Raw genomic sequence first — 22,322 nt, forward strand, 5'->3', positions numbered from 1 at the left:
ACGTGCTAGTAGCTGCAGGCGAGACTTTTATAGGTGAACTAGGAAATTTATTTAAAGATGAGGGTGAGGAAGTTAGTGGTGTGAGAAATTTAAAAAACACATTTAGACATAGATTTCTAAGACTTTAGGCTCCTGGGGAGCATGTGGCTAATAAAATACCTGAATAAATAAGAAATAAACTAATTTAGGAAAACCGGACGACAATGCCTTATGCAAATAGAGCTGGCCCCGCCTCCACAGTGGATGGGCGTGGCCCCAGCAAGGACCAGAGAGACAGCTAGTGTGCGCGTGCGCACTGGGGCGGCCGGCCAAACGCAGGAACGCCTCAGTGTCCCAGCTCTCTACGTGTGCAGGTCGGCAATGTCCGGCGCGCTCTTGTTCCAGGGGGTGCTGGGGCTGCTACTTTTGTCTGTACTGCCGGGGCTCCTCGGAGACCGCCCCATCCCCGACCTCCGGGCACACCCAGGTACCAGCGAGGGCTGTGGAGGGATGCTTGGTCTGTCCGTGGGTCCCAGGCCCCGCTCTGCTCACCCTCTCCTGCCCTCCCTCCGCAGGGGACCCCACCCAGGTCGGCCTTGGAGCCAGAGCCACGGAACCCCTGCAGCGTCCGCCACCCAAGGACCAGCGAGAGCAAGCCCGACTTGGGGCTCTGCCTTTGGGGGCGCTGTACACTGCGGCCGTAGTGGCTTTTGTGCTGTTCAAGTGTTTGCAGGTGCGGGACTCCCGGGGCTAGCGGTGCTATATACCAGGAACAGGACATATCTTCCCATGAAGTCTGTAAAATGAAGACATTTGTCCCTTCGCTTTTCAGCAGTACAGGGTGATTTTTAAGATCCAGCGAGGTAATGGGTGTGAAGGGCGCTTGGTAAATTGTAAATAATGACCATCGCGTTTATTCCTCCCAACAACACAGCGAAGAGAGTAAGTCACTTGCACAAGGTCACTCAGCTAGTAACTGGCAGAGCTGGATTTGAACCCAGCTATCAATGTTTTTTTTTTTTTTTTTATCAATGGCACTGGGTTTTTTTGGGTTGTTTAGTGTTATGAAAGTGCGGTTCCTGGTGAGATTCCAACCTTGGCTTGAGCGTTTGATTGCTCTAGCCAGTGTTTTAGTGTTCAAGGGACCAAGCAGTTTCATGTTCTCCTTGGGAGAGGGGCCCTGAAATGTGAGCTGACAGTACATTTTGGTGGATTGAAACTGGAAAACTAGAGGGGATAACTAATTGGCATCATGATACCAAATAGATTTGACAGGCTAGGATGAGGAACTGAAATTAATGATGAAATTTACCAGGGATAGATTAATTTTATTCTTGGACCCAAATGCAGACTGGAAGAAACAAGATTTAACAGGATTTATCCCTGAAAGAGACTTAGGCATTCTACTTGACTATAAGCTCAATTGTATAATGTGATAACCCACTTTCCAAATCAGTGCTAGGAGTGAGGTAGTTGTGCTTTATCTGCTGATCAGAGCACCTCTGGAGAATTTCAGTCTTTTCAGGGCATATACTGAGTAAAGCAGCCTGATAAACCATGTCACATGAACACTGAAAAGATGGGGTCTATTAAACCAAGAGAAGATGCTGGAAATGCTAGGTGGGGGGAGGGGGATGGAGAATGATTGCTGTCTTCAAACTCCTGAGGGGCTATCATGTTGAAGAGACTTTTTTTAGAAGACTAATCACCACGGCATGAAGCTAAATGGACACGTTTTGATTTTGTACTAAGAACTAACAATCAGAGCTATATCAAAGTGGAGTTACTCCTGGAGGTGTGGCAGACTGAATGACCACGTGTAGGGTCTCATTGACATGTTGCTTCATGTCCTGGGTGGGTGGGGAGCTGGACTAGATGTGATTGACTCTCTAAGGTAAAAGCTCAATAGCTTTCTGTACCTGAAATTGTCTCCCTGGCTTTGGAGGCTGAGGTGGTGGAGCAGGATCTTTTTACTGCAGTTTTGCCCTTTCCTTCTTCCACAGCAGGGGAAAGATGAGGCTGCAGTTCTCCAAGAGGAGGCAGGCAAGGAATCATTGCAGTCAGGTGAGTTTTGCAGAAGTCTATGTTTGGTGGGGGATTAGGGTATAGCAGAAGATAAGTAACCATTGCCCCCTTCCCCTTTACCCCCAGAGCAACAGCTGGCCCAGTTGACACAACAACTGGCCCAGACAGAGCAGCACCTGAACAACCTAATGGCCCAGCTGGACCCCCTTTTTGAGTGGTGAGGAGAGTAATGACTTGTGTTCAGGAGAATGGGGGCGGGTGGTAACATGGGGTGGGCATCCCCTGAGTGGACATTTCTGCAGTGTGACTACTCTGGCTGGAGCTCAGCAGGAGCTTCTGAACATGAAGCTACAGACCATTCACCAGCTGCTACAAGAGAACAAGTTGGACAAGGGTGTGGAGGTTGCAGAACCAGGTAAAGGGTTGGAGGTGAGGATCTGGTGGAGATGGAGACAATGTCTAAAATGGGATCATGCCTGATCTTTTCCCTCACAGAGGCCAGCTCACCCTTTCCTGAGGATTTATCTATAGAAGAGACTGGTGACAGTCAGGCCTGGGAGGAGCCCCTAAACTGGAGCACAGAGACATGGAACCTAGCTCCCGCCTGGGAAGTGGTGCAGGGGCTAAGAAGAAGAAGCAGCGTGGCTGCAGCAAAGGGCCCCAGTCACAACTCCAGCTGGGAGGGAGGGAAGGGACAGCAGCTGAAGGTTTACTAAAACAAACCCTATTCTTGTGACTGGGCGCTCCTGCGTGCTTTTTCCATCCCAGCTGGTTGTACACACCCATACTAGGTGCCTAAGGACAACTGGGCCTTCTTGAAAAGCTACCCTTATTAGGATAAAACAAGGCTGCCCTCCAGGGTGAAGGCAAAGATAGAGGGAGCTCCAGTTCTTTTCCTTGTATTTCTGAGGCCACCATCATGCCAACCTTCAGGGCACAAAAATCGCTTTCTTCATTTAACTGAGAAGGCCTTTCCGGGGGAAAAAAAAAAAACTTTATTAAATCCAGTGGGAAAATAAATTATAGAAACTATATACAGCATAAAAATAGCCGTGTTTACAAACCAGAAACCTGATATACGACTGGCTATAGACAGTACTGAGCATATTAGTCTCAAATCCCCTCATTTGTGTCGGAGGGGCTGGTTCGACTGAGGTTCAATCAGGTCAGATATGGTATCCTAATTAAGAGGTGGTCAACTGACCCAGCTTGGCTTGGTCCCAGACAAACACAAAAAGACCCTTCTCAAACCACGAAGGGTTCTGTGTTGTATTTAGGACTAAAGAAGATTCCTTTGTACTCCGAACTCTGACGTATTCCTGAGGTATTCTGGGTTCTGGAATTTGAAGATGCTTCTAGTTCTTCTGGCTGCTATAGAGAGAAGACAGTTCAGGCCCTGGCATGAGCACTCTATTCAGACAGAATCACCTATGGGATTGGAAGGTTCCCAAACAGAGGTAGGACAGGAGACAGGATCAGAACTGCTCATTTCCAACAGAGTGGTTAGAGCCTCATGGGCCTCGTCAGGGCACTCTTCCTGACACAACTTACCTGACAGCCAAAGTCAGACTGTGGTACCAGCGTGATAGCTCCTCCTGGTGTGTGGACATAAGCAGTAGCTTCTCATGGGGGAACGACAGCTAGGGAGAGATCACCTCTTAGCACATAGCCTAGAAAATTCCAAGCTAAACCTGGGGCCTTTGCTGCTTCCATGGAGGTAATTCAGGGATGAAATGAGAACTAGGCATGAAGCCCAAGCCCAGCTACTCTCTCCCAATGTAGATGGCTCACTTCCTATGAAAGGAGGCCCAGGCCAAAGGGATAAATAATCCACAGGGGAGGGGTTTAAGGTATATCCTGGGCCTCCCCAAACCTTACCTCATGGTCCTCTCCTAGTACTTACACTGAGCAGTCCACCACAAGGACCTCCTGAGTGGCCAAAGACCCTGTGGAGTTGACACTGGGCCATGGGGTAGAGGGCCTGGCAGGCAAAGGTGCCACTCTGCAGCAGGTGCAATGGGGGTCGACGCTTGGCCATCAGTAGCACATCAGTGAAGAGGAAGAACATGCGGGGCCGAGGCTTCCCATGGGGAGGCACCACCAACAGCCAGCCCTGATGTAAGAACCAGCGCCCTAGGGGTGTGGGGGAGTTGTCATTGTGCAACTCCAGGACCATGACCCATGGGAATAGAAGGAAAGAACAGCTGAGGAAATAGGGTATATGTGTTTGCTGTATAGAGGAAGGGGTATATAATGGGTTGAATAACATTCCCCAAAAATTCATGTTCCCTGGAATCTCAGAATGTGACCTAATTTGGAAATAGGGCCTTTGCAGATATAATTAGTTAAGCATCTTGAGATTAAAGCATCCTGGAATTAGAGTGGGCCCTAAATTCAATTGGTATCCTCATAAGAAGAGAACACAGAGACATAGAAAATGAGGCCATGTGAAGACGGAGGCAGAGATTGGAGTGGTGTGGGTATACAAGCCAAGAAACACCGGGGGTCACCAGGAGCTGGAAGAACCAAGGATTCTTCCCTAGAGCCTTCAGAGGGAACATGGCCCTGCTGACCTTATCTCTGATTTCTAGGCTCCAGAACCGTGAAAATAAATTTCTGTTGTTTTAAGATACCATACCCAGTTTGTGGTACTTTGTATCAGCAGCCCTAGGAGACTAATACAAGCAGGAAAGGGGCAGTTGAGGATTCAGGGAAAGTACGCAGATTACCTGTGATAAGCCCCTTTGCCTGGCGTCCACTGAGCAGTGCCTGGACACGCTGGAGGTGCTGGTCATTCTTCTGTCTCTGACCAATAGCGTGGACCCGCTGAGCAGTCTCACTTATCAGCCGGGCAGCCCCTGGAACAACATCCCTCGTCCCTTTCCCATCACAACTTTGAGGGATACTGGTGGTGGTCAAAGATAGGCTATTCTGGAATGGGGACCAGGATTAGGGTCTGACTTCTTGAAAAGTGGGCAAGGCAATAGGGACACTGTACACATGTCAGTGAAAGATAGGGACATACCAAACATTGTTGGAAGTCAGAACTAGAAAGGGACTACAGGAGAGGCAGCATCCTGCCTGAGCTGCGGGAGGAACAGAAACATACTTGTAAGCTGTTGGTGGTCAGGGCTGTTGGGACCTGTGTTTTCAGCCAGAGCAACAACGAGATTTTCATACCTAGAATTGGACAGTTGTAAGTCTATGAGGGGAAGCAGGACCGGGCACAGTCCCATCTGCCTGGCATACAGATCACCCCTACACATACTTGAGTTGGAAGGCCAGGAAAAATCTGCTTCTGACTATGGTATCCCCTCTCTCATCTAAGCACGCACCCTATGGCCTTCGTCCATTTCACACTGAAGAGTCAAGGGCAGGCTGGCCACAGATCCCAAAGTGAAAGTCAACTAACCCACAGAGGACACTATAGACAACACTGACTGTAAACCACTGCCTTATCCCCAGGGACAGTAATTCTAAGCTGAGCTGGCCCCTCACCTCAACAAACTTCCAGATACCCTGTCTCAGGCCCTAGTACAAGTCTCCTCACTTCAACATAAGACTTCCATGGTCCCAGCTAAGGGCCCAAAGCTGCAGAACCCAGTTACTCCGGAGAGTTCGTATTTACTCTGCAAAAGGTTATTAGGAGCAATTTGGCCCAGGGAAGAGGCAGGTGATTAGGACAGAACCCAAAGCTGAGGGCAGCAGACTCAGAAAGAGGTTGGCTTGAGTCAAGGTGAGTTCACCCACTGCTGGAGCCTCTTCAGAGGCAAAGGTAGCAGGTCCTGTAGCTGAAGGCCCCCAAATTCTGGGCGTCCTTCCTGAAGCCGCACAAACCTTCGGAAACGTTTGTTTTTCTTTAGCTGCTCCTGGAGGGTGGGGGGGGAAAGGGTTGGCAGCAGGGAAAGAAGACATTCCTTATATTGCATTTATCTGTGTTCACAGTCCCAGCCTCCAGTAAGCTGTGTGGGCCTGGGCGAAATCCTGTTTACCCCCAGGTTACTTAGCACAGAGCTGGACAACTAGAGGGCTCTATAAATGCAGAAACTGTACAAATGAAGTTTGGGTGTCCGAATGAAGAAATGTGTGGGGCAAGAGGGAAAAGATTTGGAATCATCTCCAGGTTACCTGCAGGGTGGTCCAGGACCTATCTGCGTTGGCGGCATACTGGGTGTAGAGCTGCAGATGGGGGCAGAAGCCCTCCAATCCCTGACCCCAGTGCCCTCCTTCCAGGTGGGGAAGCAGATCCCTGTGTGGGGGAGGACAATAGAAAAGCAGTCCAGGAACTACTCAAGCACCACCTTATTTAATCCTTGTAACTCTCCTCTGGAGGTGCTGCTGTTACTACACTTCAAAATTGGAGAAACCAGGGCTGGTTAAGGCACGGGCCAAGGTCACAGGTGAAGTAACTGGCCCATTCTGAATATGAAACTGGGTTTTGTCCGACTCCAAGCTCCGTGCACGGCCAGATCCAGGGCTCTCCCTCCATCCCTCTCCCCGCTTCCCTTCCACTCACTGGCTAGCTCCGTAGATGAGCTCCCAGGGCCCAAAAAGGACCTGTCGCTCTGGGAGTCGCAAGGTCCCCTTGGCTCGCAGGATGCCCAAGAAGTACTGGGGAAGGAGAAAATATAGCATTATAGCCTGGAGAAAGAGGAGGCTAACGCCGAGGAGCAGCTAAGAACTGCAGGCTGACGGTCCATGGCCTACCGACCTCGCTGAGACCCTCCCGCACCCTGGGGTCCTCGCCCCGCACCGTGGCCACCAGCCCCAGCTGTTCCTGGTAGCGTCGCTCGGTCTCCAGCAGCTCGCGGGCGGTGCAAGCGCGTTTTCGTTCCCAACGGGCACGCTGCTCTTGCAATGGGCACCGCGCGCTGGGGTCAGGGCTCTCCATGGCCCGGCTGAGGGGCCGACTCTTCCGGCCGCAGCCCGCCCGAGATTCAAACCCCAACCGCTCCGGGGGCGGGGCCTCCGGGGCGGGGCTTAGGGGGAGAGCGCACCCTAGCGCCGGGATGCTGCGTGCACTGGACAGAGCATGTGCGGCTGGCTCCCTGCGGGCCTGCGTCCTGTCTCTTTCGCCTAGGCCTCTACCCACCGCCAGGGCGGCGTTGTAAGCATGCGGCACTGGCCCGGGCAGACCCAGGAGGGGCAGGACTCGTTCACTGGCCCAGTGTGTGTGATCCTTCTCTGAGTGGCACCAAGTTGGGGCAGCAGCCTGGACTTTAAGTCAGGAGAATTGAGGGTGCAGGCACTGGTAGGGCCTCAGTGTCCCATCTGTAGAATTGGGAAGGGGTCAGTAGTTAAGGGCCCATGCCAGATGCAGGGAGGGGTCAGTCCTTCCCGATGATTTCACTAGTAGGAACCCTCGCGGATCACAGGGTTCGGAATATTTTGGCCTCTAACTCAATTTCTCATTTCAAGCCTGACAGCCAATTAACTTCTGGTCAGCAGGTGTAGATAACCAACGTGGTGTTTCCTGATTGTTGTAATTCTGAGCAAAGGCAAAAGCTTTAAGTTGATTAGTCTGTGTTGCCTAGCCAAAGATTAAACGTACCAGGTTCTCCTTACTTAGGCTTTTTAAAAAATTGGCAGTAGTCCTGGAGGGTAAATTTTGTCAGTGTGTATCAGAAACCTAAAAATATGCATACTGTTTTGCCCTAGCAATTCCAGTTCTAGGAATGCATCCTCACAAAACAGAGATATGGATAAAAATAACGTCCCAGGATGTCTGACACAATGTTATTTATAACAACAGAAAACTGGAAACCACCTAAATGTCCAGTGGTAGAGAACTGGTTAAGAAAATGATGGTACAACATTTGATGGAACAATATGAAAGCATTAAAAATGATGTGAAAAATTATCAATAGGAAAAATGCACATACTCTATTGCTGAGAGAAAAAAGCAGGCTACAAAGCTGTGCACTATGATCCTATCTTTGTATAAAACAATTTTACATATATACGCACATGTATGTGTGTGTATATATATATGTATGATTTGAAGGATAAACATTGAAAAGTTAATTGTGGCTTTTTATGTCTGGATGGTGGCATTAAAGATAATTCATTCTATAAATATTAAGCACCTAATCTGTGCCAGGCAATGGGTCACAGAGGTTAAAGGAGTGGATGGGACAAATAGGGTGTTTTTTTTGATTCCCTTATCCTTTTCTTCTTTTCCCCGAGTTTTATACATTGAACCAGCATTACTTCGTAATTAGTTAAAAAAAAAAAAAAGTTACTAAACACAAATACAAAATGTTAAACTTTAGACCCCATTCCTACCATTGTGGATCCCTAGGAGTCTAGGCCCCAAGCCAAGAACCAGGGAATTATCAAGGTTCTGAGGTCCCTTCCAGCTCTGGCATTCTAGGAATTCTGAGGAAGAAGAAATGCTGGGCTAGTCAGGGAGGAGCAACTTGAAGGGCTTGGACGGGTGAAAGGGAGAGTCTGGGTCACACTGTACCTTGGGCTTAAAAGGGCTTAGGTCCCAATAAAACCGGTAATACCATAAAAGTGGAGGACTGATTACACTCTCTCAACTGAATGTGGGACAGGCTGCACTAACAGCTCAGGTGTGGGAGAGGACATAATCCTGTGGTTGTCTGTCGCTGTGAGCCCAGGTGATGGGAACAGAGCGCAGTACCTGGGGCCCATTAGGTGATGGGTGGGTTTGGGTATGTTATCAATGTGTGAATGCGATTTGGACAGGTGGAAGAGGGGTGGGAATAGAGCCTACTGTGAGCTCAGGTGGGAGAATCATCCAAATCTGGAGGCTGAAGCGGTCGAAGCTGAGAAGATACATTAAGGACACTTGGAGATAACTGTCTCCCTGAGGACCAAGTCTCCCACAGAGCACATCAAGCACACCGCACTCCATTTGGAACAGATGCCCCAAAGCCAAAAGAAGGAGGGGCTGGGGGAGGAGGTCAGAGGGCAGTCAACAATCATTCTATCCTTTAATCACCTTCAACTTCTGCTTTCAACTCACTAGATGCTGGAGAAGCCCTAGAGATGCTTTGAACAACAATTATTAATCATTCAACAAAAATGCCTGTCATGTGCCAGGTACTGTGCTAGGCATGGGGATGAAATGATGGACAAAAGAACTATGACCCCTGCCTGCATGAAGTTTATAATCCAGCATGACAGACAGTAAGGAGTCACCAAAAAGTGAAATGAACATTACAAGGGACATAGAGGCTGCTATGTAAGCACAGAGTGCGAGAGCTGAGCTTAGTTTAGGAGTCAGGAAAGGGTTTTTGGAGAAAACGACATGTGAACTGATAACAGCAAACTGATACTGGGAGAAAAAGCCAGCAGGGGTGGAGAGTTTGGAAAGGGAGACTAACAGCATGTACAAAGACTTGGAGGTAAAAAAAAAAAAAACAAAGCAAAACAAATGTGCAGCGCATTCCAGAAACTCCTAGAAGTTCAGTATGGCTAGAACATAGATTACAAGGGAAGAGAGTGATGAGAAAGGAGACAGGACAGGTGGCAGAGGCCAAATCATGGAGGGGATTTTTATCAGTAAGATTATGTCACAAGTAATAGTAAGTTCAAAGTGGCTTAAACAATAAAATTTATCATGCAGTTGAAAAGTCCAGATGCAGGTCGGCCTAGATTAACTTAATCCAGCAGTTCAATCATGATACTGAGGACCTCTTTCCACCACTCCACTCTGCCTTCTATGGTTTTGCCTTCATCTTAAAACTTGCTTGCATCAGGGTTACGAAATGGCGGCCCGCAGTTACAGTGGCTGTGTGCTTCCTTATTCATGTCAGGACAAAGAATGAGTGGGTTCCCTCAGGCATCAAATGTTCCACTCTTTTTAGACCAACCTATGTCACAAGCCCACCAAGAAGGCCAGAGAAACCTTCTGAAGCCCATGTTAATTACTTTGGTTGTTATCCTAAGGGCAATGGGAAGCCATTGAAAGGTCTTAAGCAGAAAGTGAGATGATGAGATGTCCATTTTAGAAAGATTGTTCTGGCTAGATGAATTCAGCAAGCCCCCCTTAAGAGGCCAGGTAAGAGGTGATGGAAGTTTGGACTAGGATGAAATGTGGATGTAAAATTTAGAAGATAGACTCCATAGGGCTTGATAATTAAATGTCGTGAGTGAAGGAAAAGAAGCAAGCAAAGATGGTGCCATGTTTCTAGAGGGTGGTGCTGTTCACTGAAGGAGGAGGAAGAGGAGATTTTTAGGGAAGATTAATTCCACTTAGGGCCTGTTGGGCTTGAGATACTTGTGGGACATCCAGGTGGGGATGTCCACTAGGCAGGTGGTTATGGGTCTCACATAGGGGATTGGGGAGAGTCCAGTCTGGGGATATTTGACTATCATCAGCTTGCAGAAGCCACAGTGGTAGATGAAAAGGCCTATGAAGAGTATGAAGATGGACAAGGACAGAAGGATGAGGGTCTACAACAAAGACCCATCTCTTCTTATCCTGTGAGTCTGCTTCAGCTCCAAAATGGCTGATGGTGTGGTGGGCCAGAAGTACAGGTCAGCCTCAAGGCCCCAGGAGGGCTTTCATTGGTCTTTTCTCCCAATCCATGGCAGAAAGGGGAGGGGAACTTTTTTTCCCCTATTCTACCCATCAGTAGCTCCCTCCTCTACAGCCCTGGGGTAAACAGTGATATATTTTAGTAACATGGCCCCTCAGTGTCTAAAGACACAGAACTAAGGATCAAAGACTTGGTCTTAAACAATCACAGAGAGGTCCTGGGCCATGCAGGGGGTGGCCCCATCAGTCAGTCCTGAGCACACCCCGTCCCAACCTGGGGAGAACCAGGAAACAAGAACTCTGGAAGCTCAAACCTGTTTTAGGCTTTGGCAGACTCCCAGCTATGAAGGCATGATTCAGGGTCAGAGTCCACACTCTCCACCCAGAACCAGAGACACAGTCACACACACAAAGAGACAGAGAGCTAAAGAAAGACAGGTCCATAGAGAACATTTGGAAAAATTGTGAGCTATAATGGAGAGAGATCTGTACCTAGAGGCAGATCTGTACTCTGAAATACCTGAGAGGAAAAGCAGCAGAGATGGTGGGGAGATGGCGGGAGAGAGCCAACAGAGATGTGGATATATAGAGTGCTCCAGAGAAGTGTACAGGGAGATCTAAAAAGAAAAGGAAACAAAGGGGAGATGGAAACATTCAGAACATTTGGAAAAAGGAAAAAAGAAAAAGAACTGAGGTTGGAGTTGGCAAAAGATGTCCAGACATACAGACTCCAGTATCTAGTTAATATGATGCTTCTGTCCTTTGAGCGCCATGAATTCTTCCACCTCAACTAAATTAGTTGCTACTACATTCTGTCTTGTACAGGCCATCCAATTCAGATTACCATGTACCTTCTGTGTATCAGGGTCCAAGTAAGGTGCGGGCAACACAGCCGACCAAGAAAATGAACTGGCTATCCAGAGTGCACAATGGGTCAGATGCCATGGATGGCTAATTTGGCTCCACAAATGGTAACCTAAATTCAGTTAGGCTGCCTGTCTCCTAAAATGACTGTTAAAAGGGCAGTTGTTATTCATCTGTACAAGCTTCGGTATACAGTATGACAGTTACTTTGACAAGGCAGATAATTTCAGGTGCTATAAAAATGCGATGCTGTGCTTCTTGTCATAGTTATCTAGTACTGCTATGACAGAAATACTTCAAGCGGTTAGTGTTAACAAACAGAAATTTATTCTTTCACAGCCTAGGAGGCTAGAAGTCCCAATTCAGGGCATCAGCTCCCAGGGAAGACTTTATCTGTTGGTTCTGAGGGAAGGTCCTTGTCATCAATCTTTCCCTGGTCTAGGAGCTCCTCAGCTCATGGGCCCTGGGTCCAAAGGACGTGCTCTGTTCCTGGTGATTCTTTCTTGGTGGTATGAGCTTCGTCTTCTCTCTGCTCCATTCTGTCTTTTATATCTCAAAAAAGATTAACTCAAGATACAACCTAATCCTATAGATTGAGTCCTGTCTCATTTACACAACTGCCTCTGATCCTGCCTCATTAACATCATAGAAGTTCGGATTTACAACAGATAGAATAATCATATGGGAACATAAAATGGTGGACAACCACAAAATACTGGTAATCATGGCCTAGCCAAGTTAACACACATTTTGGGGGGACACAATTCAATCCATAACACTCCTGAAATAGTTGTTGTTTGGCACACACATGTTGTTGATAACAAGCTCCTTGAGGGTATCTTAATTAGGAATTCCTCAAGCACCAAGCAAGGTGCTCTGTGCAGAGGGAATGTTCAATAATGGCTGTTGAATGAAAGACTAAATCAATCAAACGCTGGACCCTGCCCTTATGGAGATCAAGGCTATCAGAACAGATAAAAAATGTGGTCATAAATCACCCTAATATGCATTAGGTGGTGGGCGGGTCATTATTGAGAGCAGGCAAAGAACTGTGGTGGCTCAGAGGTGCCAGAGATCTCTTCCTGACTGGTGATAGAGAGTGCGTTAAAAAAGGCTTCCCAGGGAGGTGGCCTTTGAGATGAATCTTGAAGAAAAATGAATTTAAACCGGGGAGATACTCAAAATCTTTAACACAGTACCAGGTACAGAAGTACTGACTCATTAGAGTGGAAACTGGCCGAGGCACTCAAGTGGGGTCCTGGGACCCCTCCAGTGCCAGGTATTACCCATTTAGATGAGAGATTGTGAGCAGGTCTGGAGAGCCCCCAAGGATGAACTGGAGCAACAGCCCCCTAAAGGCTGGGAGCCTCTGCTATTTACCAACAGGATTAGAAACATTTCAACATCTTTAATTAACCTATACAACCATACTGGTGCATACCTACTGAATATTAGCCCTTAACATGGGCCTCCTGAGATGGCTCTCTTCTGGTTTGTGGAAGCCATAGGGGCCTTACTAGAATGTAAGCTACGGAAGAGTAAACCAAAAATACCAAACCTGTTGCCATCGAGTTGATCCCAACTCACAGCAGAGGCTGTTTAATGCTGTATCCCCAGGGCCTAGAGCAGTGCCTGGCAACTTGGAGGAGGCTCAGTAAATGGTTGTTGAGTGAAGAAGCAGACTGGGAGCCCCAAGCTCATTCTTAGGGTCCTCTCATTCTTCCAACTTGTCTTCTTGTACCCAGTTCATGCTTCACACTAGCCCTCAGCAGGACCTTATATGAGAATTGAATTCTGTCACTCTCCTGTTCAAAATATTTGATCCTTCCCTTCTGCTTACAGAATAAAGACCAAACTCCTTATCATGGTATTCAAGGCCCTGCTCATACAGGTCCTGCCTTTTCATCTGTCTTCACCATTCATATCTCTCATGCAACATACACCCGAACTGTACAGAAACCCTTCCATGCCTTTCTTCACACTACCCGGAATACCATTCCCTATGTTGTTTTCATCATTGAAACTGCCACTTCTTCTTTAAGGCCCTCATCAGATTTTGCCTACCTGTTTTTTACCTCTAGAGGCAGACTTAACCTCTCTCTCCTAAATATTGTGCTGATGTTTGCTCTCAATACACTGTGAGCTCCTCAAGGGCAAGGACTGTGTCTTATTCAATTCCATACCCCTAGTCCATTGCCCAGAAACCCTGGTGGCATAGTGGTTAAAAGTTATAGCTGCTAACCAAAAGGTTGGCAGTTCAAATCCACCAGGTGCTCCTTGGAAACCCTATGGGGTAGTTCTCTGCCCTATAGTGTTGCTATGAGTCGGAATCGACTTGACGGTAATGGGTAATCCATAGCCCAATGTCTGACATACAATTGGTACTAAATAAATTTTTATTGAATTCCACAGTGAATGGCATTCCAGGCAGTGAGAACTAGATGAACAAAGGTGGTAAAAGGCTTCAAGAAACAGTGAGTAGTTTAATTTGGCTTGAAGTATGAGGGTGGTAGGAGATAAGATGAAGAGGTATCTCGGGTAAGATTATGAAAGGACTTGGAAGTCGACTAGAGGAGACGATAGGAGTTACTCTGGTAGGCAGTGGGCAGCCAATGAAGGTTTTTCAGCACTGGAGTAATATGATTAGAAATAAATTTAGTTTTAACCCATCAGATTCCTTCTCATACATATACTTAGTCTTCCATTCATACTCAGAGGGGCTTCCTGCCCACCCATTCATCCATCTACCTACTCATCCTCAGGCTTCCCCAGCAGTTTGCCCTACACCCTATCTGCTCCCTGGCTGGGCCAGGATGTATGCATGGGCTGCTTCCCCTCTCAGCCAGAGGACTTGGGGGCTCCAGCTCCCTGACTTTCCCCTTCCCTGCCTGGGGCTGGGAAGCTGGCCAGGGTTAGGTGAGGCTGGCTGGCAAGCAACGGGTGGTGCCAGAGAAAGCCTGTATAGTGCCAGGTGGTGCCTTGGGTCCCAGGCTGAGCCTGTGACCCCGATAACTTTCTGCCTGAGCACACACCTGCCCCCAACCCACCTCTACCCTGGCTTGGTATCGGGGAGGGGGCACAGGGCCAGACAGACCCGTGGGACTTTGGCTCCATCTCTACAGAAGGGCACTCTGTGAGTCAGCCTGCTCCCCTCCAGGCTTGCTCCTCCCCCACCCAGCTCCTGTTTCCTATGCACGTACTGCCTGTGCACACTGGGTCCCGGGACACCCCACAGCCAGCCACATGGCTCCCTGGTGCCCTAGTCCCTGGCTCCCTCTGTTGACCACAGCCCGTGCCCAGGGCCCCACTACGCAACTGCTGCTGCTACTGGTGCTCCTGGTGCCTTCCCATCCCCAGAGTCTGCCATGGATGCATGGGGCTCCCGGCATGGGAGGAGATTCATCTGGGGAAGACGACCCACTGGGTGAGGAGGATCTGCCGAGTAAAGAGGACCCACGTGGAGAGGGGGATCTACCTGGAGAGCAGGAGCCACCTGGACAGGACGAGCCACCTGAAGTTGAGACTAACTCAGAGGAAGAGGACTCTCTGAGGTTAGAGGATCTACCTACTGAGGCTCCCAGGAATACTCAAGGTCAAAAAAATAATGCCCACAGGGAAAGAAAAGGTAAGTGGCTATCAGCCCTCCAAATCTAGGCTCCAGGAGGTACATTACTCCCCCCCCATACCCCAGCTCGGACAGGGATTATTCAGGGGAGGAGAACCAAAAACCAGTTGTCCCTGAGTCAACTGTGTCTCACAGTGACACCATGTGCATCAGAGTAGAACCGTACTCCATAGGGTTTTCAGTGGGGGATTTTGTGGAGTAGATCACGAGGCCTTTCTTCCGAGGTGCCTCTGGGTGGACTGAAATCTCCAAATTTTAGGTTATCTGTTTGCACCATTCAGGGACTCTCAGGGGAGGAGAGGAGTTTGTAATCCAACAGTAGCCTTCCCTAAGCCCAGACTTCTTCCCCCTTTCAGAGCTAGAAGGGGTAGGAGAGGAGACCAAAAAAAGGGGGGCACAGATAGAGAGGGGGGAGATAGAAGAGATGAGAAACAGGGGAGAGGTTGGAGAAGAGTAAGAGGGAGGAACGCGCACCACCACCCACTGCCACTGAGTTGATTCTGACTTATAGCGACCCTATAGGGTTTCTGAGGCTTAAATCTCTATGCAAGCAGACTGCCATGTCTTTCTCCCTGAAAGGTGCTGGTAGTTTCAAACTGCCAGCTTTTCCGTTAGCAGCCGATAGCTTTAACCACTGTACCACCAGGGTTCCTTCGAGGAAGGTGCAAAGAGATTAAAAGAATGTTAAAAAAAAAAGATGGAAAAGGACAGAAGTATGATGGGAAGAGAAGAGGAAAGATTGAGGGTAAGGACAGACGGAGAGCAGGAAGGAGTTTTAGAGACCATCTTGTCTGCTGTCTACAGATGAGGAAACCAAGACCTAGAAGGCAACAGCCATAAGGAACCTGGTCTTCAGACTCCCAGATAGGAACTTTGGGGAAGGAGAGACCAGAAAGGGGAGAGAGATGAATGCGGAGGGTAGATGGGTAAGGGAGAAAGGAACAATGGTCTGATTTGGGCCTGGGGACTGAGGTCCCTATCCAGTTTACGGACCCTAAGACAGTTCCAAGCTGGTACCCCAGGGCCAGTAAGATTTTTGTTTGGCCCATCCAGCTGTGGCATTATGTTTGGCTGCAGTCTATTGTGCCTTAACACTTGGCCTGCTTCAGGCATTTCAGTTACCTAGGCCCCCTGTCAGGCATCTGAGCTTGTGAATCCCCTCTGGTGGAGGGGGGCCATCTCATTCTGGTCACTGGGGAGGGATTGGGCTCCAAGATCGGCCTCTTGATCCTTCTCATTTATGCAGGGGATGACCACAGTCATTGGCGCTATGGAGGTGAGACACCCACCCCCTACACAGTCCCAGTCTGCGTACCCAGGTCTGCTGCTCTGTCCCACAACCATCCCTGAACACTGGGCGCCCCAACCACCGCACCCTCCTCAGTCAGTCCCGCCCACAAGCCAGATTTCTATCTGCAGCTCCGCTTCCTGCCCCACCCCCTCACTTTTTCTTCTTTGGTTCCCGAAAAGTACCTGACCTTGTCCCAGACTTCCTGACCATACTCTTCCACCCTAGGCGACCCGCCCTGGCCCCAGGTGTCCCCAGCCTGCGCAGGTCGCTTCCAATCCCCTGTAGATATACGGCCTGAGCTAGCTGCATTTGGCCCTGCCCTGCGACCCCTGGAACTCCTGGGCTTTGCGCTCCCGCCACTCCCAGAATTGCGCCTGCAAAACAACGGCCACACAGGTGAGGGGAATCTCGGGCGGAGCCTCAGGGAAGGGGCGGAGGCGATCTGAGGGTGAGGAGCAGGGCCTAAGGAAGAGGACGGGTGGGCGGGGCTTGAGGGCCTGGCCCGCGGAGGTGGGGTGGTGGGGGCCGGGCAGGGTCCGGCTCACCAACCCTCCCCCCTCAGTGCAGCTGACTCTGCCTTCGGGGCTGCAGATGGCCCTGGGTCCCGGGCGGGAGTACCGGGCCCTGCAGTTGCATCTGCACTGGGGGGCCGCGGGTCGCCCGGGCTCGGAGCACACCGTCGACGGTCACCGTTTCGCTGCTGAGGTGAGCGAGAGGCGGTTCGCGGAGCGGTGAAGGGGCGGGCTGGGGCTGGCCCACCATACTCTTGTGTCTTCTACAGATCCACGTGGTTCACCTCAGCACTGCATTTGCCAAAGTTGACGAGGCACTGGGGCGTCCAGGAGGCTTGGCCGTGTTGGCCGCCTTTCTGCAGGTACGGGCTCTGGATGTCTTCATTCCCTGCTTTCCCACGTGTGCCCTTAGAGACTCCGTCCTAGCACATGCACCCTGACCCTTGGCTGTCATCTCATTCAGTCATTAGTTCATTCATTCATCACCCACTGTAAGTCGGGTAAAACTCGCTGTGATAGAGTTGCTTCAGACCCCTAGCGACCCTATAGGACAGGATAGAACTGTCCCATAGGGTTTCCAAGGCGGTAATCTTTACAGAAGCAGCCTGCCACATCTTTCTCCCATGGAGAGGCTGTCCGGGTTCCAACCGCCGACCTGCTAGTAGCCTAGTGCTTAATCACTGTGTCACCTGGGTTCCCTGTGAGTCAGGTACTGGGCCACAAAAAGGAGTTCACAGCCAAAGGAGAGGCTACATGGTAGATGGAGTCCCTGCATGGTGCAAATAGTTGTAACTGCTAACTAGAAAGTTGAGGCTGGAATCCACCCAGAGGAGCCTCGGAAGAAAGGCCTGGAAATCTACTTCTAAAAATTAGCATTAAAAACCCTACAGAAAACAGTTCTACTCTGACTCACATGGGGTCACCCCCAGTAGAATCGACTCTATGGCAACTTGTTTTTTTTAACATGATAAACCGCCAACCAAACCCATTGCTATAGAATCTATTCAGACTCATAGCAACCCTATAGGACAGAGTAGAACTGCCCTATAGGATTTCCAAGGCTGCCCTGGTGGCACAGTAGTTAAGAGCTCTGCTGCTAACCAAAAGGTTGGCAGTTCAATCCACAAGCTGATCCTTGGAGCCCTATGAGGCAGTTCTACTTTGCCCTATAGTATTGCTATGAGACGGAATCAGCTTGATGGCAATGGGTAATCTTTATGGGTGGAGCAGCTCAAGTGCTTAACCACTATGACACCAGGGCTCCTTTTTAACATAACAGACATATACAAAGGACACAGATAAAGCAAAAGAGATGGTCAGGGAAGGCTTCACAGAGGAGGTGAAACTTGAAGACTTCACAAGTGAGAAAGAAAAGGAGGTGTCTTCCACACAGAGGGGAAAGTATGTGCAAAAACTCAGAATCCAGGAAATGGCAGATGCATTAGATTCAACATCAGTTAGACTTCTCTAATACTCCTATAGTTGATAATTTCCCTTTTGTGAAGTGCAATTAAAGTCTAGATAAATATTTAGTGACCTCTTTGGACCCATAATGATTGAGCCTACAGACACAATGACTAGTAGAGGCCAGGAGAGTGTAGGGATGGAGAGAGACTTGCTAGGCACTTACTTGCTGACTCCTTAACTAGCCTCCCAGCACAAATTTCAGAGAAATGCCACAGAAACAGCATGTCAGGTGACCTTGTTCCAAAAGTTAAACACATGAGTATTAATATAACATCAATACAAAGGTGTATTATGAAGTTTTGTGGTGAGATCATGAAGTACGTATGGCAGTAGCTATGAGTGAGACTGGAAATGCTATTAGGTTCCAGGTCATTGAAGGCCTGTATGCTAGTCAAGTTGTCCCACTTCCTTCCTCTTCTTCAATTTGCCATTGAAAACCAGTCCACCGAGCTTGTTAAGTTAGTTTGCTAGTAAGAGTAAATAGACTTTGAGTAATAATACAGAAGACTTTTGGTTCCCCCAGCATTCTCAGTGCTAAGGAATGGAAGAGGACCTTGGGAACCCCAACTCTCCTTCAGGCACCCAGCCACAGCCCTAAATACCAAACCAAATCCACTGCCATTGAATGAATTCCTACTCGTAGTGACCCCACAGAGTTTCCAAGACTGTAAATCTTTACGAAAGCAGACTGTCACATCTTTCCCCTGAGGTTAGCAGTCAAGCACTTTAACCACTGCACCACAAAGGCTCTTAGTCTGTCTTGCACTGTCATCTCCCAGGAGGGCCCAGAAGAAAACAGCGCCTATGAGCAGTTGTTGTCACATTTGGAAGACATCGCTGAGGAAGGTCAGTTTATTGGTCTGGTCTCTACCCTCAGTACCCTAGTTTATATAGAATTGCCCTTCGGGAGCCTCAGTTTGAGGGTACAGATGGACTCCCTAGCCTTCCAGAAGGGGTTGAGGTGTGACGTGGCTGACCGTGATCTTGATAAAAACTATGAAGCCCAACAGAGGTAGACAGGCAAACCGCTCCCCACAGGTTTTCTAGTTAAAAACCAAAAACCAAATCAGACACAATAGTATTTGGAAATTCAGGGGTTGAGTCTGCAGAGCTAACATTTTTCTGACTGCTGATTTCTCCTTCATTAACATCAAATATTTTAAATTTTAAAATACTACTGTTGGAAGTCTTCCCCTTTTTGGTTACTCTGGGTCTTCTTAAACCTCACTTATTTTACTGGACATTTAGGTTTGGCTAAACTGGAGGAGCTGTGCTTTTTGAGTTTTTGCATCTCTTTTTTTATTGTTACAAATATTTTATTTATTTACAGTTATTCAGCTCAGTTTTCCCTTTTAATTCATTCTGGGGTTGAATCTACTGTCAGCATGTTATGGTGCTTTGAAAACTAAGAGTGACAACCCAGACCTAAGGAGCTCTCCTGCACTTCATGATGCCTCTTCCAGTTGCCCCAAAGCCCTTTACTTTCTTCTGAGTTATATCTTGTGCTGAGTTAGTGGAAGGGACCCCTCTTAGTGAAGAAGGGATCCTAGGGAGTTGAGCTAACTTTGCTCCTGGGAGATGAAACTGTACCCTAAAGCTTCAAGGCGGCCTGATCTAGGTGGGACCCAGCACAGGTCCCCTCCACAGGCTCAGAGACTTGGGTCCCAGGACTGGATGTATCTGCACTGCTGCCCTCCGACCTCAGCCGCTACTTCCGATATGAGGGGTCTCTGACCACACCCTCCTGTGCCCAGGGGGTCATCTGGACTGTATTCAACCAGACAGTGAGGCTGAGTGCCAAGCAGGTGGGGCTGAGGGGGAGGAGAGGTGACACAGGGGATGTGGGGGAAAGGGGATATAGGATGAGACGAGGAAGAAGAGGCATAAAGAGATAAAGGGGCCATGTGGGGAATTGGGTGGGGGTTTGATGGTGGAGCCCTGAGGTGCTGGCTGTGAGTAGGCCTGTGACCCTTTAGTTTCCCCTTTACTCCATAAGCCCACCCCCACTCTCTACTGACCTCCGTAGCTCCACACTCTGTCTGACTCCCTGTGGGGGCCTGATGACTCTCGACTACAGCTGAACTTCCGAACCACACAGCCTTTGAATGGGCGAATGATCGAGGCCTCCTTCCCTGCTGGAGAGGACAGCAGCCCTAGGACCTCTGAGCCAGGTGCAGCTTTGTCTGGGGTCCCATGTTGCTGTGTCCCCCCAGCCACAGGTCCCTCATCGTCTCACGCATCTTCATTTGCCTCTCTTCTGAGGTCACAGCCCCCAGCTCTGATGTCTCCTTTTTCTCTTCAGTCCGCCCAAACTCCTGCTTCGGTGCTGGTGAGTCTGGGCCCCCCTCTCTTGCTCCTGATGCTGGGTGTTCCCAGGATCCCTCTCTTTTTCTGCAGACCTCCAACCCCAATATGAAGAGGTCAAATCAAAGTGTGGGGTTCCTCCAATGGCCTCTGGACAAGGGAGGCTTAGAATGAAGCTCCAAAAATCTCCTAGTATATACCTCCCCAAACAACCTTCTACACTCAGTTTTAGGGAAGAAAAGTGGTATCCGTCTTACCCTCTTCCTGTGTGTCCTAGCCTATCCCTTTGCTGGCCTCTTCTGGAGACTGAGGCACTGGGGGCTACTGGAGAACTCTAGAAAGTGGTGGGGGGGACACACTGAAGCAGGCTTTGGGTGAACTCCATGGACTGTCTTCACCCCTTGAGGCAGCCCTTTCCTCTCTCCCTCCCAGGTGATATCCTGGCCTTGATTTTTGGCCTTCTCTTTGCTGTTACCAGCATCGCCTTCCTTGTGCAAATGAGAAGGCAGCAAAGGTATTACACTGACCCTTTCCCTCAGGTACAACCCCTCCCCCAGTCCTCCATCAACCTACCAGGTGGCCTACCACCATCTGGGCATATTGAGAAACAGAGTCATGTAAATTGTATGCAAATGAGATCACCCTGTGCCAGTTTTCTGATTGGGGCCCCTGGTGGCACAAATGGTTTTCACTAGACTATTAACCTAAATGGTTGGCTGTTTAAGCCCACCCGGCGGTGCCGAAGAAGAAAATCCTGGCAATCTGCTTCTGTAAAGATTACAGCCAAGAAAACCCTATTGAGCAGTTCTACTCTGTAACACAATGGGGTCACCATGAGTTGGAATTGACTCAACAGCCATGGGTTTGGTTCCTTTTTTTTTGGTTGTGTACCAAAAAAAAAAAAAAAAATTTTTTTTTTTTTTAATAGACATGCAAATATGGCCAAAGGGAGCGTTAGCTACCAACCAGCAGAGGTCACTGAGACTGAAGCCTAGAGGCCTGGAACTTGGAGAACCTACAGAGAGAAGCTGGCTAGAAGAATCTGAGGGGGAGCTGGAAACTGTTTCCTGGCCTGCCCGTTATACCACTTCCTTTTTAACCTCCAAAATTAAAAAAAATAAGTTTCTAATAAAATGTGTGGAAGGCACCTTTGTTTCTCAAATCAGAAGAATGGTGAATTAATTTCCTATGGCCGCTGCAGCAAATTACCACAAACTTAGTGGGTTAAAACAACACACATTTATTCTCTTATCATTCTGGAGGCCAGAAATCTGAAATAAGGGCTAAAGGTGTTGGCAGGGCTGGTTCCTTCTGGATGCCTCAGGGAAGAATCCTTTTCTTGCCTTTTTTAGCTTCTCAAGATCACTTTCATTCCTTGGCTCACAGCCCCTTCCTTTCATCACTTCCATCTCCTACTTCCATTGTGACATCTTCTACTATTGTCTTTGACCTTCTTGCCTCCCTCTTTTAAGGACCCTTGTAATTACACTGGGTGTACCTGGATAATCTAGAATATTCTCCCCATCTCAAAATCTTAAATCACATTTGCAAAGTCCCTTTTGCCATGCAAAGTAACATATTCACAGATTCTAGGAATTACGACATGGACATCTTTGGAGGGGGGTGCACTTTTCTGCCTACCACAGATGGTATCAGGAAGGGGACAGAAATGATTAATACTGTTGGAAAGACCTTGTATGTGTGTGTTTAGGAGTAGGGAGGCTGCAGCCTTTAGGCTTAAAATCA

At 48.7% G+C, this 22,322-nt stretch overlaps 3 protein-coding genes across 5 annotated transcripts; 2 read left to right on the top strand and 1 right to left on the bottom strand.

Moving 5' to 3' along the window:
• The first annotated feature begins 295 nt into the window (after positions 1–295).
• On the top strand, positions 296–3,038 carry CCDC107 (coiled-coil domain containing 107). Of its 2 annotated transcripts, none has more exons than XM_049896538.1 (6): positions 296–466; positions 555–712; positions 1,983–2,043; positions 2,131–2,221; positions 2,307–2,419; positions 2,500–3,038. In XM_049896538.1, exons 1-6 carry the CDS (start codon positions 361–363, stop codon positions 2,718–2,720), a joined length of 750 nt encoding a protein of 249 aa, XP_049752495.1. In that variant the 5' UTR covers positions 296–360; the 3' UTR covers positions 2,721–3,038. The 2 variants fall into 2 exon arrangements, with proteins under 2 accessions (XP_049752495.1, XP_049752496.1); XM_049896539.1 differs by having other exon boundaries at positions 1,986–2,043.
• A 97-nt stretch (positions 3,039–3,135) lies between these two features.
• ARHGEF39 (Rho guanine nucleotide exchange factor 39) lies at positions 3,136–6,935 on the bottom strand. 2 transcript variants are annotated; one of them, XM_049896537.1, is made up of 9 exons: positions 6,758–6,935; positions 6,521–6,615; positions 6,133–6,253; positions 5,755–5,873; positions 5,114–5,184; positions 4,734–4,862; positions 3,908–4,137; positions 3,556–3,644; positions 3,136–3,375 (listed from the first exon to the last, which is right to left on the bottom strand). In XM_049896537.1, exons 1-9 carry the CDS (start codon positions 6,893–6,895, stop codon positions 3,360–3,362), a joined length of 1,008 nt encoding a protein of 335 aa, XP_049752494.1. In that variant the 5' UTR covers positions 6,896–6,935; the 3' UTR covers positions 3,136–3,359. The 2 variants fall into 2 exon arrangements, with proteins under 2 accessions (XP_049752494.1, XP_049752493.1); XM_049896536.1 differs by having other exon boundaries at positions 6,716–6,935.
• Positions 6,936–14,620: 7,685 nt separating this feature from the next.
• CA9 (carbonic anhydrase 9) lies at positions 14,621–21,676 on the top strand. The gene is made up of 11 exons (XM_049896319.1): positions 14,621–15,002; positions 16,249–16,278; positions 16,519–16,689; positions 16,856–16,998; positions 17,075–17,167; positions 19,052–19,118; positions 19,920–20,077; positions 20,299–20,443; positions 20,575–20,601; positions 21,009–21,084; positions 21,505–21,676. Exons 1-11 carry the CDS (start codon positions 14,621–14,623, stop codon positions 21,569–21,571), a joined length of 1,359 nt encoding a protein of 452 aa, XP_049752276.1. The 3' UTR covers positions 21,572–21,676.
• Positions 21,677–22,322: the final 646 nt, after the last annotated feature.

This window comes from Elephas maximus, chromosome 9 (assembly GCF_024166365.1).
Source record: "Elephas maximus indicus isolate mEleMax1 chromosome 9, mEleMax1 primary haplotype, whole genome shotgun sequence".
Classification (NCBI taxonomy): domain Eukaryota; kingdom Metazoa; phylum Chordata; class Mammalia; order Proboscidea; family Elephantidae; genus Elephas; species Elephas maximus.

What these genes read in the sequence shown, in the direction of transcription:
- CA9 (XM_049896319.1), top strand. Translation starts at nt 14,621, where the DNA reads ATGGCTCCCTGGTGCCCTAGTCCCTGGCTCCCTCTGTTGACCACAGCC. An exon ending in CAGTCATTGGCGCTATGGAG is followed by an intron (nt 16,279 to 16,518) that starts GTGAGACACCCA and finishes CTTCCACCCTAG; the next exon opens with GCGACCCGCCCTGGCCCCAG. An exon ending in AAACTCCTGCTTCGGTGCTG is followed by an intron (nt 20,602 to 21,008) that starts GTGAGTCTGGGC and finishes TCTCCCTCCCAG; the next exon opens with GTGATATCCTGGCCTTGATT.
- ARHGEF39 (XM_049896536.1), bottom strand. Translation starts at nt 6,895, where the DNA reads ATGGAGAGCCCTGACCCCAGCGCGCGGTGCCCATTGCAAGAGCAGCGT. An exon ending in CCTCTGAAGAGGCTCCAGCA is followed by an intron (nt 5,185 to 5,754) that starts GTGGGTGAACTC and finishes GTCCAATTCTAG; the next exon opens with GTATGAAAATCTCGTTGTTG. An exon ending in TGACCACCAACAGCTTACAA is followed by an intron (nt 4,863 to 5,113) that starts GTATGTTTCTGT and finishes ATGTTGTTCCAG; the next exon opens with GGGCTGCCCGGCTGATAAGT.
- CCDC107 (XM_049896538.1), top strand. Translation starts at nt 361, where the DNA reads ATGTCCGGCGCGCTCTTGTTCCAGGGGGTGCTGGGGCTGCTACTTTTG. An exon ending in CGACCTCCGGGCACACCCAG is followed by an intron (nt 467 to 554) that starts GTACCAGCGAGG and finishes CTCCCTCCGCAG; the next exon opens with GGGACCCCACCCAGGTCGGC. An exon ending in TGCTGTTCAAGTGTTTGCAG is followed by an intron (nt 713 to 1,982) that starts GTGCGGGACTCC and finishes CTTCTTCCACAG; the next exon opens with CAGGGGAAAGATGAGGCTGC.